At 35.9% G+C, this 20,453-nt stretch overlaps 1 protein-coding gene across 1 annotated transcript; it reads right to left on the reverse strand.

Annotated features, from left to right (window-relative positions):
* Nucleotides 1–1,217: 1,217 nt before the first annotated feature.
* On the reverse strand, nt 1,218–16,320 carry LOC121325782 (serine/threonine-protein phosphatase 2A 55 kDa regulatory subunit B delta isoform-like). Its single transcript, XM_041268781.1, has 10 exons — nt 16,135–16,320; nt 15,904–15,978; nt 8,034–8,131; nt 7,412–7,577; nt 5,983–6,095; nt 5,425–5,602; nt 4,561–4,725; nt 3,927–4,096; nt 3,600–3,691; nt 1,218–3,343 (listed from the first exon to the last, which is right to left on the reverse strand). The coding sequence occupies exons 1-10, from the start codon at nt 16,139–16,141 to the stop codon at nt 3,064–3,066; spliced, it is 1,344 nt and encodes a 447-aa protein (XP_041124715.1). The 5' UTR covers nt 16,142–16,320; the 3' UTR covers nt 1,218–3,063.
* Nucleotides 16,321–20,453: the final 4,133 nt, after the last annotated feature.

Below are 20,453 nucleotides of genomic sequence, written 5' to 3' on the forward strand. Positions count from 1 at the left end.
CCCTGGAGACATGCCATCGCTCTTTCTATACAGTAGTGTTATATGCAAAAAATAACAACACACAATGCTACAGTAGTGCATTTAGTGCAGAATGCTGTTCATGTAGCATAACCACACTCCTCACCATGGAGATGTGCTCCATTCAATACTCAATCCCCATTCCGCTGCTCTGGAATCCTATTCATAGTACTATTCCAAAGCAGTACTAAACCCCTTTCACACCAACATGCTCTACCTGCATCAGGACCCGGTGTTTTGCAGGTCAGCTACATGATTTCACACACTTTTGATAAATCAGGGTTGATTTGGGTGACAGACACAAGTAAACAATACCTGCATCAATGTCCCGGAAGCAGCTTGTTACAGACGCTTCTATCCAAGCTTCTCTGGATTGAACTGTTGGCCCAAATGTTGATTAGAGCAAATGTTTTTTTCATTACTGCTGCAATCTGGCTCATGGTGGTGTCTCAAGCAACACAAATATGGCAAAACAGAATAAACAAAAAATGTTCCTTGCAGAAGTGAAACCTTCACGCAGGCGTGGCTGTTTGTTATTTCGTTGACCTACATGCATTTTGTCTCGCTCAACCCGTGTCAAAGCATGTCAGCCCACATCCTGAGGTGGGTTCCTGGGACTCTGGCAAGACCCAGGTATGTGGTTTCACACTACACAGGATTGTGACCTGGGTAGCTAGAACCCTGGTGGAAGTGCTAGTGTGAAAGGGGCTCTAGATACCCGATTTCAGCATGGGAACACATTCAACTGAACATGTTGCAATAATATCTACATAATATCAGAGTATGAACACAGAATGGATTTGTACAACCTTCCTGTCCCCCCCCCCCTTTTGTCTTCATCTAAGGGTTTTTTTTTTTTGTCCCAGTATGTGCAGCATCAGCCAACCAGTATTTTATGGTAAATGCTTTTTAAATAAATTTTCATTGAAAAGAGTTAATACCACCACTGATAAGACCTCCACAAGCATACAGTTAACAGCTTCAGTATTGAAATAAGTTAACAGATGGCTTAATATTTTAATGGCTTTCTGTTATAAAATGACACTCCAAATTTACAAGTAACATTCTCTGTCAGCACACTTTACATACTTTCTGTGGAGTCCAGGGAAAAAAAAAAAGGTAATCTTGTTTAATGCTGGTTTCCAAATACTACTGTTAAGTCCTAGTTAAGCAGACAAGTTCAAATAAACAGTTCTAAGTTCAGGTAAACACAATCAAATTTATTTAAACTTTGGTCAAAATAATAAAAACAAGTGTATACAATTTCACCATGTTAGTTTAGCATCATCATTAAATCAGGGAACAAGGTCAATGAGAATGCTTAATTGACCAAAAACTTCCCGAACTTAGATTTAAAAAATAGTGTCACAACCAATATACAATATATTGACAACTTATCTGTACCCTCAAATAACTAATTTTAAAAACCTAAAAATGTGCACTTGCAAAGCACAATGTTAACCACAGTGGCACCCTATTGGCAACAATTAAGGGGCACATATTGTTCATTACTAGCAATATTCCATTTCAAATTAGTCATCATAAAGGCTATCACTATTTTATAAATGAAAATGTATTACTTTCACAACTTCTTTGAACAGGGAGGCACTCAGCACTTAACTCTTACATTTTTAAATAGACTGCCTGTTGAAGAGCCACTAATAGCAGCAGTTCAATGTTCTGGAGAGGAAACAAAAACAGTTTATTAAAAAGAAAAAAAAAATGTATACAAATAATGCACAAAAGGTATGTCACAGAGTCAAACATTTAAGTGGCAACTTGGACTTTTAACTTAAGTTATGGTAGTCTTATAAATTGTTTTGTAACTTGGTGGAGTCTATTTTAATAATCTAAATGCAATGAAGTTAAATATTGCCACCCCTTTACTCTTTATTAATCTCACTAGTGTTTTTTTTTTTTTTTTTTTTTTTTTTTAACCCAGCTTATTAACAGCATTATATAGTAAAAACAAAGGGAAATGGGGTTCACAAAAGAACATTTTACAAATTTGAGACCATATTATTATCTTCCACAGTTCAGATCATTAAAATAGACCCACATGAAGGCATTAAGGCTGCTGATTCCTTTTTTGTTTTCTACAGCTCATTCAGCCTCCACCTAGATTTACAACTACGGATACGCAATTATTGTTATTATTTACACTTAAACTGACAATCAGCTTATAATGGCACAACTGCAGCTTCAAGTAGTTCATTATATGACTTTCCTACATGCTACCAAAATAGACAGCGTAGGGTAACTTTTTTTTGTTATTGTTTTACCCCATTGAAATTTGCATTCACAATGTCAACACATGCAAAGAAATAAAATAGATGTAAGAATGTAATACATTTTATTTTAAAATCACACCTCATTAGTTTGTTATTTTTATTAAGTGGTTGACATCAGATGGTGTGGTTACAGATCATCAGTGAGTAAATGTTACTAACTCTCTATAAGCTATATATATATATATATATATATATATATATATATATATATATATATATATATATATATATATATATATATAAACCTGTACACTGACCAAACTGGAGACCAGTCTGAACTGCTTAAAATGTAGAACACCTAGGCCTATAAGGAAAACCAAGGAGGAATGTTAACAGGCATCAAATACAACAAGTTTTAGAAAGGCCCATAATTACAGTAAAGAGACTACACTTTTGACAATACAATGTCATTCCTTGGGCATTTCATAATTTGGTCTGTAAATCATAAAAAGGCTCAGACTTGAATAAATACATTATTTTATTTATTTATTTTGTTTACCTCTGAGTACTGTCCATCAATTCTGCTTCTGTTGGGCCTCTCCTGTTTTGAGAACACATAACTATGTCCTCCACTGAATGCAGAAATAAACCATTGACTCAAAGAAATAGGCCAGCTTTTCTCCATTAGCTACAAAAGGAGATGAGTGCGTTGAATTCTTCACTAGGAGGACAAGATGATCTTTTCTTTTAGATAAACAAATAGGCTTAACTATGCAAGAACGAAACTGTGCCCTCATGACTTTCCAAGCCAATTTTAATTCATTTTATCCTGGAATATATACAGGTTGTTGGTGGCAGCTACAGCAATGACATTTTCTTTAGGGTGCCAGGCTGTGTGGAGGATCTTCTTGTTGAAGTCCAGACTGTCAACGCTTATCTCATCCTTCTTCCTCTTGCCACCAGTACACACTTTGCGTGGCTTCAAGATGCCGCGGGGTTTGCTGCTCTCTCGGGATGCCTCAAGAGTCATATCCCTCCTGGTGTTTCTATCAAACATTCTGAAGAAGTTATTGTAAGAGCCAGTCATAATAGCACTGCAAGAAGAAAAAAAGAAAACACATTTGAGATTTTATGAGATAACACTTCTATCACTCACGTACAAAAAAATGTATATTGTTTTCCAATTTTTAATTTTTAACTATGTCCATCAACGTGTAAATGTCTCCAAAATGTGTAACGTATAGTAAAACTTGCAACACACACACAAAAATAAAAAAATGATTTAAAGGGTTTATTGTGTTTAATATGACTCACAGGAATATATTGTATATGTTTTTTTTTTCTTCTTACCTATCAGTTCCATTCCAACAGCATTCAAATTTGTCAAAAATGCAGTCGTTTTCATACAGTGAACAGAGTTTGCTGCGAAGGTATTCATGGACCTGTAAAAATACAATCATGGTAAAAAAAATAACTTGTATTAAAATACTTATCAATTATAAAAGTGTTTTCAGAGCAAAATAAAAATATCAATAAGCACAACTGAATACAAAATTATTTTAAAATGAGAAATACAATTACAGAAGTAAGCTTGTTTACAGCATGAACAATTTTACCAGAGAATACTGAAACATACATAGACAGATGACAGTTGAGTGTTTATTAAAATAATCCTACCTGGTATGTTTCTACTGGTCTACTTTCCATGTTCAGATCCCACACCTTGACCGAGAGATAGTCTCTTGTCATCATGTATCGGCCACTATGACTGAACTTTACATCAGATATTGATGAGATGATTTCAGAAAAGAATGATCTGCTGCTTGGATCTTCTGGTTCCTCAAAAACTAAAATACATTTTTTTTATAACATTTTAATTTCTATCACTGTATTCTACGTATACAGTAACAAGGTAAAATAGCAAATAAATAGCTGTTGTAAGCTTTAAGACCAAAGAATAAACCATTTTACAAGACAAAAACAATTCTATTGGAATGTGAACGGCTAAATTCAGCCATGGTCCCATGTTCCAGAAATGTTGACCAATAATATTTATAGCCAAATGCAGTATAATCCCCTACTTCCTGAACCAGTTGTTGGTCTGTATTTTCACTATAATTTAGTGAAATTCATGATATTATAACAATAAAAAACAACAGGATCCTTCAAAAATCCTTTGTCTTTTGATGCTAAACATCTGTTGAAAAGGATATCTACAAAACTGAAACACAGTACACAGGCAGTGTTCAGGGCGCATTACCTGGAAGGGGGGGGGGGGGGCTCAAGGATCGTTAAGCTTCCAAACACTTACATTTTGTATGCCGGTCACAGAGGGCTGCTGCACGCATGTCACACAGTCGTATAGTTCCCTTGCTACTGCTGTAGACAAATACATTGCATTGATTCGGATGACACTCTGCTGCTGTTATGACTTCTGTCAATTCTTCCATGTTGGCAGGCTTAATGTCTACAATGTCTAAAGGTCATTCTGTAAGGACAAAACTATTCAAGATGTCAAGTTTCCTTTTTAAAATACACAATATATATGGACAAAGCAATGTTGAATGCTCCGATACATGTTCAGATATCGGTACTGTATACTAAATTAAATATGTACTGTGAAAGTACATGAAGCCGGTTTGCAACAAAGTACATTCCGCAAAAACCTACTAAACCATTACATCCAGCGCTTGGGTACCAAAACTCCCCCGCACCCCAAATGTTCACTTTCTTTTAAAAATGTAAACTGCTCTCCTTTATTAGAAGACAGAACCCTTTGTTTAGCTGCAAGTTTCCCCACTAGGTGGCTAATGGAGAACACCATCAAGAGGTATTCAGTTAGAAAATCCCAGACAATATACAAAGTTAAATAAACATATACATATTCATATATGTTACTTTACATAACATACATAATATAGTATTATTACTATTTGTGTCAGCTTATTTTGTATTTATTATAGAGAGGTAGATTATACAATTTCTACTGCAAAGTTCACAAGTTCCAAAGAAATCTCTACCTCTTATTGAAACCTGTATAATTTGTCCTCATCTCAGAAGAAATTAATGAGCATTTATGTCTAAATCACGCATTACTAGCTAAAACGAGAAGTGACCAATTAAAAAAAAAAAAAAAAAAAAGACATTTTAAAATGGGTTAACCAGAAAAGGATACTAAAACTTCGATCTGTGATTTCTAAGTGCCAGAGGTTTATTCTTAGGTCATCTGCAGAAAGGTAAGTTTCATGATCACTATTTACTGAAATCGAGTTAATATGATATGTGTGTGCATTTGCAAATATTCTTCGGGGACTTGCTTCTACCATCAAGTCCATGGGCTGCAAAACAGGCACCTGGAACAGAAAGAAAGGAAAAAGTATTTTAGTAACACATATTCTCAGTCATGGCAGTAAAAACAGGATTAAGTAGATTACTATGGCCTACATCCACCACCATCTGTACAAGACAAACATAAATACTTCCCTACGGTCTTCTCCACAAAATCCCAGTTCTGTTTTTCAATACATACTAAAAATGTTAAGTTAAAAAATAAAAAAAACACAAGGTAAAACTATTTTGAACAACATGTAGACATATCATCCCTTAACTAAAAAGTATTATTCAAGGTCTTAAATTTCTTGGATTAAACCTTAACTAATCTATGCCTACTGTCTCTATCCATGGTCATGTTGTATAGTATTGTTTCTCCAGGTAAAAGAAAACATGGACTTACACGTAGTGATGTAATTCTAAAGGGATCTCTAAGTCTGCCATCTTCCTCTTTCAAGTTATAACCCTCTGCCTTTTTGTCCCTTTCACTGATTTTCCACAATTTAATAGTTTTGTCTGAAAAATAAATATATATAATTAGTAGTCTCCGCATATAGGAACACCTCATAAGAGAACACCCTCGTGGTTATTTTCCCCATTGTAAATGCTCCATCTAAAAGGAACTTCATTTAAAATAACCTCTTTTTGGAACCTCTAGTGATTCGTTCACAACTGATACAGTACTGTTTTGTAACTTGAAACTCACTGTCACCATTAAAACAAATTCAAATGGTTTATTAAATCTTTTTAAATGTGACTTATCGCCAGAGTGTCTTCAAGCTTTCTGATTGGTTTATTCAATCTTTCCAGAACCGCTGTCATATCACTGCCTCGTTTTGTATTTTGATTTCCACAAGTGCACTTCATCGCTACAAAATTGCATTTAAAAAAATGGCAAAAAGCACCGCTGTTTCTCTTGCTACCAAAGCTGGAAATTGTTCGATCTCCATAAAAAAAGCCAAAAGAATCAGACTCAAGTCGCAGAGCAATTTGGCGTTTTCTGTTCTGGTGAGTTGCTTCACCATTCTGTTAAATAATTTTGTGCATGTCTTGAATATTGCTCCTGTACAGGTATTCATAACTAATCTAGAGCTGCTGCATTTTTTAAGATGTGTAGGGGTGCTGTGTTAATTTAGGTATGACTTATGTTTATTAACGTTAGTTTGTCTGTTACTTTAATATTATAGTTTATTAACATACACTTGTCTTGATTTTCTTTTACTTATTCTGCTCATTTCATATGTTGATGCACATGCGTCATGACATGCAATACATATGTATTTATTCATTCATATTGTGCCTGGTGGTCAACTCCATCTTAAAGAACACTTTGGTTCTGAGAAAACTCTGCTTGCTTGAACCCGAGGGGTGCTCTCTTAGCTGGAGACTAAATAATAACAACTATATATATAATTTCAGTAGTAGAATCCTTAATTTATTATGTCCACGAAAAATGCAGGTGCTATGGTTGTAAACTCTGACATACACTAGATACCAAACAATTTAAAATAACTACAATTTATATCAGACACATATCACAGCCCAAACCATATGCTGCATGGGGTGTGGAGATCGACAGAAACATGCTCCTAATGTGTGTCGACATAAAACCGTGTAAAATAACTAAGAAGTTGTAAAACAACAACAGTGGTTTATTTAAATCAAGGATTAATATTATTCTTATTGTTGTTGTTATTATTATTATTGTCATCATCATCATCATTCAGCACTGTCCAAATCTATCAATGTTTTGACGAATTAGAAAGTACTAAAAACCCAAATATCAATACAAAATAAAATAAAAAAAAACAACAAGTGTTGAAATCTCTTACCATTAGTAGACAGCAGGGAGTGAGCAGCATTTTGTTGGGGTAACCACCTAATTTTATTAATTTTTTCCTCAATTTCTAGACTTTTCAAATAGTCAAATTCAGGTTCATGACTCTGGAAAGTGCTGTAAACATTGTATTCACCTCTGGAATGAGGACGGTTTTTACTCTACAAGACAAAATACATATTGGTAAAAAAAAAAAAAAAAAAAACACACACAAACATCTACAGGTATACTTCACACAAGCGAGAACAATACCTATATAGTACCACTTTATTATTGTTTTACTATTTCCTTACCATTGACTTTGTATCTGCCTGTGTGACCAAACAGGTAAACACTATGAAACATCAAGAGGTCAAATTAATCATGTGCTATAACTGCACTGCACTTCCCCCCCCCCCCCCCAACCCCCAATGGGACTGATCTCGGAATATTAACGAAATCACCATAGGGAGGCAACATCAATGAAATAAATCTGTTCAAAAACACAATATAAACAGACGATCAAGCCTTGTCTAAATACACAAAGTTAATAAACTCTAAACCAAGATCACACTCCACATACAGATGACAGTCTGACTAGATTTAGAGTACAGCACCTTCATGGAATGAATACTAACCTCCTGTTCTCTTTGAAATATGACAACTCTACCCCCCTTGTCTCCAGTTGCAAGCAGGTCTCCAGAGTAGTTGAATTCAACTGTTGAAATAATATCAGCTGTAGAGAAGAAAAAACAAAAAAGATTATTAATATACTATTAAAATTGACTAACAAAAGCATTCCTGTTATTGCAAAATTTAAGTCAGGTGCATTTTTCCAATCCAACCCCACTGATACCAACACCAAGCGATGCAGTCATTTACTGAACAGCTTCCGTTATTTATTTTCCTGTTCATAATCATTTTGATATAGCTTTTTTTTTTGAGGTATGGACTTCTCAAAAAGTTACAGTATCTGCAGTACACTCCGATATCTAGACAGACCGAAGAAAATCTAGTAGGAAACAGGTTTGCAACTATAACGATAATTAAATTATTTATTGATTGGGATCCCACAATAACAAATCAATAACATTTTAATTAAATCAAGTATTCCATTAAATTAAAAAATAATTTACTGTCGAGAATGTAATCTGTGTTGTTGCTTCTAAAAGTTACTGAGAATATATGTCTGTGAACAAATACTGGATGACGATGCAGAGATCAACATTAACCTGTAGAAAAAAAGTTCTAGGGGAATAACTAGACTTTCTACATTAAAACCATACCATGCATTAAAAGGGAAAGGGGCCTTTTCAAAAATGCATTGCGTATTTCATTTACACAGTCCATGGTCAACCTCTACATTATGACAACAAAAATCTCAAACGACAACACCAATAAAACACACCAATTTAATTTTACTGGACAACAGTGAGTCTAACTTCACCTAAGTATGCAAGTTTGAACTACACACCAGTGTCAAATTTCAGCCCATTCTAACATAAAACGTCTGCAGCGACAAAGTAAAATACTTTTATAATACGTCATTTTTCTTCAATAGTTTTGTGTTAAGCATTAATCAAGCTAGAGAGTTATTTGATACTACAGTTTACTTTCTCATTTTCTGGGTATTTTATTTTCTCAGAAACAAAATAGCCCCAGGTAAATCATAAATCAGTGAGTCTACTATACAGCAAAAAGGGAGGGAATTGTGAAGCTAAAAATATAACCATTTGTCACCAATTCTGACCTCCTTGTCCTCATTTCGTAGATTACTACGTTGTAGTTAAAATAATAATAATAATAATAATAATAATAATAATAATAATAATAAATCATGCAACAGAGCCCTCATTTTTTAGTTTCTGCCTTGTACTGTATGCAGCAAAAGTGCTAAAATGCTTGCTAATTCATGGGAAATTTCAGGGAGAAAAAAAGACAAAAACAAGCACAGTATACCCCCCACACCAAGAATATGTTCATACAAATGTTACAATCCCATGCATACACTTTACTGGTTTAGCCAACTGGTTGTCAATACAGAGAAAAAAAAGAGATCACATCCACAATTTATGGAATAACTTCTTGTGCAAACACTTTATCAAATTAAGTTATATGTCTAAGCTAAAAATGGTAGGTTTAAAATTCTTATGCATACAAGTGTTTGTCTGAGAAACTATCATTCATATACTGACAGGACCTGCAAATGTTTTATAACGGTAGTGGCTTCTGCTTTAGGAATGGCAAAATGGAATCAGCTGATCGGCCCTGGGACATGGAAGTACTCCGCAAAACACATGTACAAGTCCCCACCTCAAATGGTTGCAGTAGTGAACAGAAGAGTTCACATTTCTTGCACAATACCCAAAACAATTTACCTAGAGTCAAATAATACACTTGCGTAAGGAGTATAAGGGCGTCTGCTAATAAATATATAATAACAAATACCCCTTGTTAGGTCTTTATCACCAGGACACCAAAAAGTCACATAACCACTGGGTCATCATGATCTCGATCTCTAATTATTATATATAATCTCTCCTCACAGGGGATTACTAAGAATAACCATCCATCCAGTACTGCAACTGATAACACATTCTGTAAACAATGTGGACAAACTAACCTGGGTTTAAAACAGTATGGTTCAACAACAGATGGAAAACCCTTGTAGTTTTGACAGACTAGGATTGAGAGGTGTTGGTTTATAAAGGTCAGTGTGAGTGTGTGTAATAAATTGAAGATAACCACTAAATAAAGAAATAGGCTAAATAAATACATGAACACTAAATAAATCTGTACAATATTTTAACTGATTAAATAAATCAAATTAAAAAAAGCTAAACATGCAGGGAATTCTAACAGAAAGCTACAGCAACGGCACCAACTACAAGACCACACAAACATTGACCCTTACATTAGGCACTCTCTGCATTTGGCATTTATGAAATGTTTACTGGTAATACCATCTGCTTAAAAAAAAAAATCAATATTCAAGTCTACCCAAAATATTAAATCAAATTTAATATTGATCTTACTTTAAGTTAACTGTTAGAAATGAAATATAAGAAAGCATGCTTCAAAAAAGTTGGATAATAGTTCCATAATTTTATTTTCCAATACTTCATCTTTGTGCCTTTCAGTTTGCTCTTTTACCTTGGTCAAAAGATGAGGCTGACATCAGTGTGCTAGCACCAGCAGTGGAAGATTTAAATGCCTGCAAGAAACTGCAGGGAAAGCATTTCATCTTCTGCAGAATGCAAACGTAGTTTGGATTTCCTCATTTGATAAAGCCACAATATGGGTGGGCCAGCAGCCCTTCCTTTTGCAAGATTTCCTTCTGCTCCACAGTGTGGAGGCATCTAGGCAAACTGTACCAAATAAATGATCAAAACCAGAAAAAAAAGGGCATGACAAGGCTGAATTTCACATTGACAGTGAGGTGTCAGTCCACATCGCTATTCCCAAGATGCTGCCTGTACAGAGAGCGTACACTGATCTGAGCTAGCTAGCCGATTCTCTGCCAATAAATCACACTTGGTGGGAAAAAAACAGTGCAGGTACAGGCTTGGCAGGCTGCATTTAGCTGTACTGAGATATCACACAATTGATGCATAAAGTTCACAGAAGTGCATTACTATAGGTCATTCCTAACAAAGGAAGCAATCAATTTTCTTGAACCAAACCCTCCGTGTTGTGTCGTCGTCTCTCACTCTCCCAGGACAGTTGTGGTAGCTCTTCTTTATTCCCCCCCCAGGTCGAGCAAGAAAGCTTGAATTAGAAATAGCCTTATCCATATCTAGCACCTGCTGTTCCTCAGAAGCTAGCTGGACATTTCAAGCCATCTGTGTCATACATCGTTCTCCAAATCGCACAGCAGAAATCAATTTTTCTCACACCATACAGTGACAACTAGATGTATGGTTTTTTATTGGCTTATAATGACAAGATCACTCCAATCTGTGTTTTTTTTTTCTTTTTTACAGATAATCAAATACATATATATTGTATAGATAGTAAGATCTGAAAAATAATAATAAAACACAGTGTGTTCATATTTGTGTACATATTTATATGTTTACACAATAGTACTACTAAACATTTTCTGTTTCATTGTTGGAAATCATGATGAAGACTAAGCTAAATTAGAGTCATACTGTACATCAGACAAATCTATTATTGCAGGCTCAGTTTTCTGCCAGCGTGTACTGGACTATTCAGTGTTAACAAAAAATAGTAAAATACACTGAATCTTTTGATCACATATGAATATTGGTGTACTGAAGTCAAAAGCTCATTATAGACATAAGTGTCGATGTTTTTTTCATCCGACTTACTACACTTGGACATCATCACCCATTATGCAAAGTTATATATTCAAAATAATGTAAAAGGTGAGTGATTTAGTATTGTGTGTGCTCCTCTGAGAGAAACATCAAAAACTCTTGAAGACCTCGAAATATTTATCTTAACAATCTGATTTAAATCCTGACTGTAAACCAGTGGAGGACATAGAACAAGCTGCGAAAAAGACTGTGTGATTATTTATTTATTTTTTTTAAAAGGTGAAAAAAGTAAAGGGACACAGTAAAATACATTTTACGCAGTGTTTAAATAACTGGAGAGTAGATTACACAATGACCCATGCAGAACTCTAAAATGGCGTGCAAAAAGACAAATCTGACAGTCTGCTATCAGATCCAGACATCAATAAACATAAACATCTCTGGAGCACATTTGTACACAAAAGTAGTAACACAAACCACAAATTGGATGCGTTTTATATACTGTATTGTGTATTATAGTGGACAGTGTTAAAAAAAAAAAAACTATTTCAATAGTTACTGCTACAAGTCGTTACATCTCTAGAAACGCCCTGTACTAAACATATGATTCAAAGCATTTAGTCATAAAACAAAAAGATCAAATGTTTGAAAACGGGGGTTATTTTTTATTTTATTTATTTATTTAAAGACAACCTAAATAATAACAAACAACCCTAGCAGAGGGCAGGGAAACGTATCATTGACTTTGCCTCCAGGCCACCAACTTTCCCAGCTGGTCATTAATTGTTTGAGAACTGCGGTTCTCAAACAATTTTCTTTGGTGGCCACACTGCAGTTTTTTCCGATAATGAGTTAGCTAATCGTTTAACATCTACATAGTTTTCAATCATTTCTGTAATAAAGCTAAATCACAACACTCCCTGTCTACTCGATCTTAATTCCAAGACCCTTCTAACAATAAACTGGAGATATAAAACAGGTAGTTGCAAGCTTTATGTATTATTATTATTATTATTATTATTATTATACTGGGTGTCTGTCAGCAGACAAAATAAAACAATCAATCACTTGCTGCACAATTCAGAGCTAAATTGAAAACATACTTTTGCATAGTAAAACTCCATAACAAATCATAAATATACCCTTGTTAAACAAAGGCATAGAACTATGCAAACAAGCCCAGAATTACTGGCTCACACAGAAATATAGCAACAAACCAAAAAAAACAAACAAAACTAACAGTAACCTAAACCTTTCCAAAACGTTTACATTTACGAAGACTTTTTGCACAAAACTTGAACAGTAAAAAGAACCAGTTAGTATAACACACTTTTCAGATAAAAAAAATAATTTTGATTAAACCTGTGATCACTTGACACCCCAGAACATCTTGAAAACATAACCTACACATTCCACAATGGATCTCGAGATTAAAACATTCAGAATTACAATATAGTAATTAAAGTTAACTTTAACCCCATGAAATAGTGCCAAAAGTTGTTAGTGGACTGCGTGTGGATCTGACTCGCTACTTGCAAAGGTTCAGCAGTTCTTTAAATGGTAAGTCTGCAGGCTCAACTAAAGCACCTTTCACACTGGCACTTCTACCCGGGTTCTGGCTACCTGGGTCACAATCCCGCGTAGTTTAAACCATGTGCCTGGGTCATACCCAGGTTAACCCAGGTCCCAGCAACCCACCTCAGGGTGTGGGTAGACACGCTTTGACCGGGGTTGAACAAGACAAAATCCATGACGGCATATGAAATAACAAACAGCCACGTCTGCGTGAAAGTTTCACTTCTGCAAGGAATGTTTTTATTCTGTTTTGCCATTTCATCTAATCAACATTTGGGCCGACTGTTCAATCCACAGAATCTTGGATGGAAGCGTGTGTAACAAGCTGCTTCCAGGGTTCTGATATGTGTATTGTTTACTTGCGTCTGTCACCCAGGTCAACCCGGCTTTATCAAAAGCAGTGCTAAATCGTGTAGCCGAATTGCATGACACCAGATTCTGACCTGAGTACAGCATGCCAGCTTGCTTCACTTTGGCAGTTTCAGCACCATAGTAGGGAACAGGGACAAGAAAAGAAAATCAACTTCAGCCAGGGTCTTGCAGTCCTCTGCAAACTGGTACACGGCTAGTGTTGATAGGGTTAATATTCTTTTTCACAGTGGATTCAACCTCATCCATGGTTTTCACGGAAGCCTTACTGGCAAGAACTTATTGGTTGCCAAAACAGTGAGACATAAAAAGCTTTGCATAGCTGCTGCTCTGTCGGCTGTCAAGCCACACCAAATTTAACGAGGCATTCGTACATTCTGGCTCCAACAGACTTAAAAATGTGCTTGCCACTTGGACAATCAGAAAGGGTTGCCAAACCTAAAATTCTCTCACAAAAACAAGGGTCATCAAAATAAAAAAGCAAACACATACGACTACATGGGCATTCTTAGTGACACTGGTGCTCTTAAGACACAGGTTGCAAAGGGTGGCAAGTGACTTTTTCAGCTTTTTCATATTGGATGAAATTAGCCAAAATGTGTGTGCTCCTCTGTAACGTGTCCTCGCTCAGTGGCGCTTCTCTGAAAAGTGTATTGTCAGGTTGTACAGTCAGAACATTTTTTTTTCCCCCTCAAGTTCTCTGTTGCTGGCTTTGCCCCAAAAGAAAAGTAGCCATCCACATTAGACCCGCCTGACTCAATCTGTTGGCTCTTTTGTTTTTGCAGTTCAGTTTTTGCTCCATTTAACAACTGCTTACGTTTCTGAAAGTCATTATCATAGTTCTTTGGAACTTCACCCACATGTGTGTTAACACTTACGAATATCAATTTTTATTTATTTATTTTTTTAAAACTTTGTTGACTTGCTTTCTCATTTTTTACATAAAAAGCTGCACATCATTTTAATTCGTACTGTGGAAGGTAATTGCTTCTCATCAGCTTGTATCCAACTAATTTCAAGAGTCTTCCTCTCCTTTCTCAAATGCAAACACCCGCTGAAATTGCCTATAGGTATATTGCAGCTAAGGCTTAAACTCTGATTATTCTTTAGTAATGTGCTGCCCACTATGCATATTAGGTTACACTAGATAAGGGGCCCGTGATAAAAGTTTAGTTGCACACCTTTGGATTAAGTAGTTGAAGGTGGGCTGCGTGGGAGCTGTGGTAGTTGCACAACATCACGTGGTGGCTTCATTTGAGAAAAGTTGCACTAGAATACAGCATCACTAACTGGCATTATGTGCAGAACTTAAAACACCTGTCATAGCATTAGTTAACAGAGTGTAGGGCTATCACACTAGAGTCGGGTAGCAATGATTGTGACTGCTAAGTGCAAAGTGTGTTGTGCAGCATTTCTCACTTTTACCAACTGTAACCGTCTTAACTCTTTCAGGGCTAGTTTCGGGTAGGAAATAGATAGCACAGGTTCATACTTTATACAGTACTAGATAGAAGCCATTTTCAACCAAAAACCTTGACATCCTCTCTTACCGTTTGTTCAAATTACAAAGGTCCCCTGCCCCAATCAATGTTCGTTTTTAATTCCGATTGAATTGTTCACTACCCGCTAAAGTGATGAGCAGTAATCTATTATTACAAATGGTAACCTCACATTTTACCAGACCGTTTCCTCTGTTGTGTGGCCTTTCCAATCCAGGAACCAGACAATACCAAACTAACAGTATACTAAATACTATAGGGTCACTGGCTGGTAACAGAAACAAAAACAGGTTACAATGGTAGCTAGCCAAACTAAATTCTGTGCACAACTTTGTGAACATGTTAAGGGCCTTTCCTCCACATTTCATAAACGAACATGTGGTATTTATTTAAAAAAAAAAAAAAACTAAAAAAAAAACTACCACACGATAGAAAATAATATCTATGCCTTTGCTTAAAAAGCCATACACAAAACACACAGGAAAGTTAGTTAGTAACGAGCAGACATAGTTATTTTGTGTGCTTTATTTCACAGAATGGACGCAGCACTTAGACGTCATGAGAATTACGAGAAACTTGCCATGGTTATATAAAGATCTTCCAAAGCTAGCATTGGCATTTATCTGAGGGATGCAATCTGCAACAGAACCGCAAGAGTTCAGGAATTTGCAAAAATCTGACCCTCGGGAACCCACACCCGACCTTTGACAGTGACCACGCCAATGCCCTAATTCAACAGCAAAGGTAACACTGACGAATGTCTGAAAACACACAAAGCTTACCTTCTGCCACATCTTCGTCTATGGCACCTTTCACTTGTGAGAAACACCACTGGAAATCATTCCCTCCTCCAACTCCTAAAATACAAGCAATGGAAATCATACCGATTAGATAATGTTTCGTAACAGTGCCCTTTTGCAGCTCTCTCCCCGTGTACACAGACAGCGCTGCCGGTTAGGCCCTGCAAATAGTAAAAGGCCTTTCCCGCTCGGGTGTTAAAGTTAACAGCTTACCTGCCATTGCTTCCTCCGGGAGCAGATCTGGCGTCGCCTGGGGTTCTGCGGAACTGTACTTAGGAGTTTACTTTGGGTTTGCAACAGGGCTAAAGCTGCAGGGGAAAGCGATTAAAGAACCAGGCATCCGAGCCGCCAGAGCTCTCTGTGATTTTTTTTTTTTTTTTTTTTTCAAAATGGCGCACATTGCAAGTCGACATGATACGATGACGTCATTTAATAGACACTTTAAAAAGCCAGCTTCAGATAAATGATGCTTCCTGAGACAACAGGAAAGCTGTGTGTGGGAAGACAGATTCCTGGAAAATATATATTATATATTATATATATATATATATATAATATAATATATATATATATATATATATATATATATATATATCCCACGCGCGTACTCCTTGGAAGGGTTCGAGTCATGAGTGGACTTGTTATTTGTACAAAATACATGGGCTGTACGGTTTTTTACGTAAATACGCAGTTTAAAAAAAAAAGAAAAAAAAAAAAATAGTTACATACATGTGCTATGCTTTTGGACTTTTTGTGCCCTAACAAAAGAATAATCAGCACAGCAAAATAACTGGAATCTTTGGGTCTTGATCATGAGGCGATTTATACCTATTGGTGAAGTGTTTCAAAGTACTGCATGTTTGGTTTCGTAAATTTTAGAAAACCGAAACACCGGTTGGCATCGCATGATGCAATTGCGCCATCTGGTGGATTAGACTGACACTATAAAAGTTTAATGAGCTTTCTCTTTCCTGTTGCAGAACTGTAGCGCTGCGGGCAACATGAGTTCAAAACTAATACCGTTTACTCTTTCTCGTAATCTTAGATATACACAAAAAAAAAAAAAAAAAAAAAATTTGAAGGGCGTCTTTTTATTGTTTTGTTTGGAACGTAAATGGAACGTCTTCTTATTTATGCGTCATACAGTTCTGCGGGACTTGTGTGCTATCTGGATTTGTGCGTGTGAGGGCTGGAAAGTAAGAGTAAATCTGGCTTTAGAAACATATTACGCCAGGAACAAAGGATATTATTAAAATCTACGCATGCGTAGTATTCATGTGTGTGGGGTTGCACTTTCAGATGTAGCTGCACAATTGAATTAAATGTGACCCACACAAAACACAAGAATGTATTTTAAACCCCATTATAATACCTTTCTGTCTGACTATACTTAATTCAAACCATCAAGATGACAAGCAAAAACTGCTTGTTATTGAAAGAATTCTAATTTTAGCGTTTCAGCAATTTTGTTTATCAGGTCAGTTGAAAGGATTTTTTTATTATTTTTTCTCATTTGAGAAGTGAGTGTATTTTCATTTGAGCTGAGTATTTTCATGCTACAATACTAGACAGTTTGTCTTTTGGCTCCTACAGCCAAGACTGACAGCAGCTGTCAAAAGATAATCAAGGCTAGGGGATAGAACACCAACCCATCCTATTTTGAAATAATAATAAATATTATTATTTAAATCCTAAAATAAATATTAATACAAACCTAATAATACAAATCTGAAAATGTAATCACTAGCATAACTGTGAACTGTCAGACCTTAACATTCAAAAGAATATGAATATGTCTCTTTTGGGTATTACATTTATATCTTTGGTCTCAAATGAACTGGAAATTTACAATTGTATACAAATAAAATAATCTACATAAAAATTGTTCTCTTGGATATTTTAATTTTGGGTTTTATATCACAGAGACAGGAATACGGTCTTTACTTCAAACTGCAGTAATCAATCAGATTTCCCCAGCATTAAGCAACACATATTGATGCACTGATGGCTTTGTGTTTTAATGTAGCAACCTCATAATGAACTGATGTTACCGCCACTGTTTTAGGATTGTTTATTATATCATGTCCTATTATATGTCCATTTTTGTGTTGGCTTTGAAATAGGGCCCCGATTTATTCAGTTCAATTAACTTTCCACCTGAGAAATACTGTACATAGAGGGAAAATGCATGTGGGTTGCATACACTTTGAATTGACCTCACTTTACCTGCTTGTAATAGGTTAATTCAGTAGGGCCTGGTTGCTAACATATCCAAGATCATCTTTATATATTTATCTTAGGGCTGAGGCTCGTTTTCACCCTTTTAAACACAGCACACCCAGACACAGAACTCCACTTAGCACTTGCGTGCACTTTTATTAACACAAAACAAAGATAAACAAAACAAAACACAACTCCCATATGGAGTACTAAACTATACTTTTTCCCATGTTTATAACTAGATCGGGTGGCTAAGCTGTTTACCGATAACATAAGAACATAAGAAAGTTTACAAACGAGAGGAGGCCATTCGGCCCATCTTGCTCGTTTGGTTGTTAGTAGCTTATTGATCCCCAAATCTCATCAAGCAGCTTCTTGAAGGATCCCAGGGTGTCAGCTTCAACAACATTACTGGGGAGTTGATTCCAGACCCTCACAATTCTCTGTGTAAAAAAGTGCCTCCTATTTTCTGTTCTGAATGCCCCTTTGTCTAAACTCCATTTGTGACCCCTGGTCCTTGTTTCTTTTTTCAGGCTGAAAAAGTCCCTTGGGTCGACACTGTCAATACCTTTTAGAATTTTGAATGCTTGAATTAGGTTGCCACGTAGTCTTCTTTGTTCAAGACTGAACAGATTCAATTTTTTAGCCTGTCTGCATATGACATGCCTTTTAAGCCCGGAATAATTCTGGTCGCTCTTCTTTGCACTCTTTCTAGAGCAGCAATATCTTTTTTATAAACGAGGTGACCAGAACTGCACACAATATTCAAGATGAGGTCTTACTAGTGCATTGTACAGTTTTAACATTACTTCCCTTGATTTAAATTCAACACTTTTCACAATGTATCCGAGCATCTTGTTAGCCTTTTTTATAGCTTCCCCACATTGTCTAGATGAAGACATTTCTGAGTCAACAAAAACTCCTAGGTCTTTTTCATAGATTCCTTCTCCAATTTCAGTATCTCCCATATGATATTTATAATGTACATTTTTATTTCCTGCGTGCAGTACCTTACACTTTTCTCTGTTAAATGTCATTTGCCATGTGTCTGCCCAGTTCTGAATCTTGTCTAGATCATTTTGAATGACCTTTGCTGCTGCAACAGTGTTTGCCACTCCTCCTACTTTTGTGTCGTCTGCAAATTTAACAAGTTTGCTTACTATACCAGAATCTAAATCATTAATGTAGATTAGGAATAGCAGAGGACCTAATACTGATCCCTGTGGTACACCGCTGGTTACCACACTCCATTCTGAGGTTTTTCCTCTAATCAGTACTTTCTGTTTTCTACATGTTAACCACTCCCTAATCCATGTACATGTGTTTCCTTGAATCCCAACTGCGTTCAGTTTGAGAATTAATCTTTTGTGCGGGACTTTGTCAAAAGCTTTCTGGAAATCTAAATAAACCATGTCATATGCTTTGCAATTATCCATTATCGATGTTGCATCCTCAAAAAAATCAAGCAAGTTAGTTAGACACGATCTCCCTTTCCTAAAACCATGTTGACTGTCTCCCAGGACCCTGTTACCATATAGGTAATTTTCCATTTTGGATCTTATTATAGTTTCCATAAGTTTGCATATAATAGAAGTCAGGCTTACTGGTCTGTAGTTACCTGGTTCAGTTTTGTTTCCCTTTTTGTGGATCGGTATTACGTTTGCAATTTTCCAGTCTGTCGGTACCACCCCTGTGTCAAGAGACTGCTGCATGATCTTGGTTAGCGGTTTGTAAATTACTTCTTTCATTTCTTTGAGTACTACTGGGAGGATCTCATCCGGCCCAGGGGATTTGTTTATTTTAAGAGCTCCTAGTCCCTTTAACACTTCTGCCTCAGTTATGCTAAAGTTATTTAAAACTGGATAGGAACTGGATGACATGTGGGGCATGTTGTCAGTATCTTCCTTTGTAAAAACTTGTGAAAAGTAATCATTTAATATATTTGCTATTTTTTTTTTTCTTCCTCTACGATTTTGCCATTTGTATCTCTTAAACATTTAATCTCCTCTTTGAATGTTCGCTTGCTGTTGTAATATTGGAAAAACATTTTGGAATTGGTTTTAGCTCCCTTAGCAATGTTCATTTCTATTTCTCTCTTGGCCTTTCTAACTTCCTTTTTGACTTGCGTTTGCAGTTCTGTGTACTCTTTCTGCGTACTTTCTTTTTGGTCCTTTTTTAATGCTCTGTAAAGTGCCTTTTTTCGCTGAATATTTTTTTTAATTGATCTATTAAACCATTTTGGCAATTTAGTTTTACATTTAGATTTGTCTACTTTAGGGATATAATTGTTTTGCGCCTCTAGTACTACATTT

Source organism: Polyodon spathula, chromosome 13, assembly GCF_017654505.1.
Source record: "Polyodon spathula isolate WHYD16114869_AA chromosome 13, ASM1765450v1, whole genome shotgun sequence".
Lineage (NCBI taxonomy): Eukaryota > Metazoa > Chordata > Actinopteri > Acipenseriformes > Polyodontidae > Polyodon > Polyodon spathula.

Bases quoted from the DNA above. Each gene is read 5' to 3' on its own strand.
- LOC121325782 (XM_041268781.1), bottom strand. The intron at 4,097-4,560 runs GTAAGTGTTTGG...AATGTATTTTAG, and splicing joins CTGTGACCGGCATACAAAAT to TTTTTGAGGAACCAGAAGAT. The intron at 3,344-3,599 runs GTAAGAAGAAAA...TTCTTCTTGCAG, and splicing joins TGTTGGAATGGAACTGATAG to TGCTATTATGACTGGCTCTT.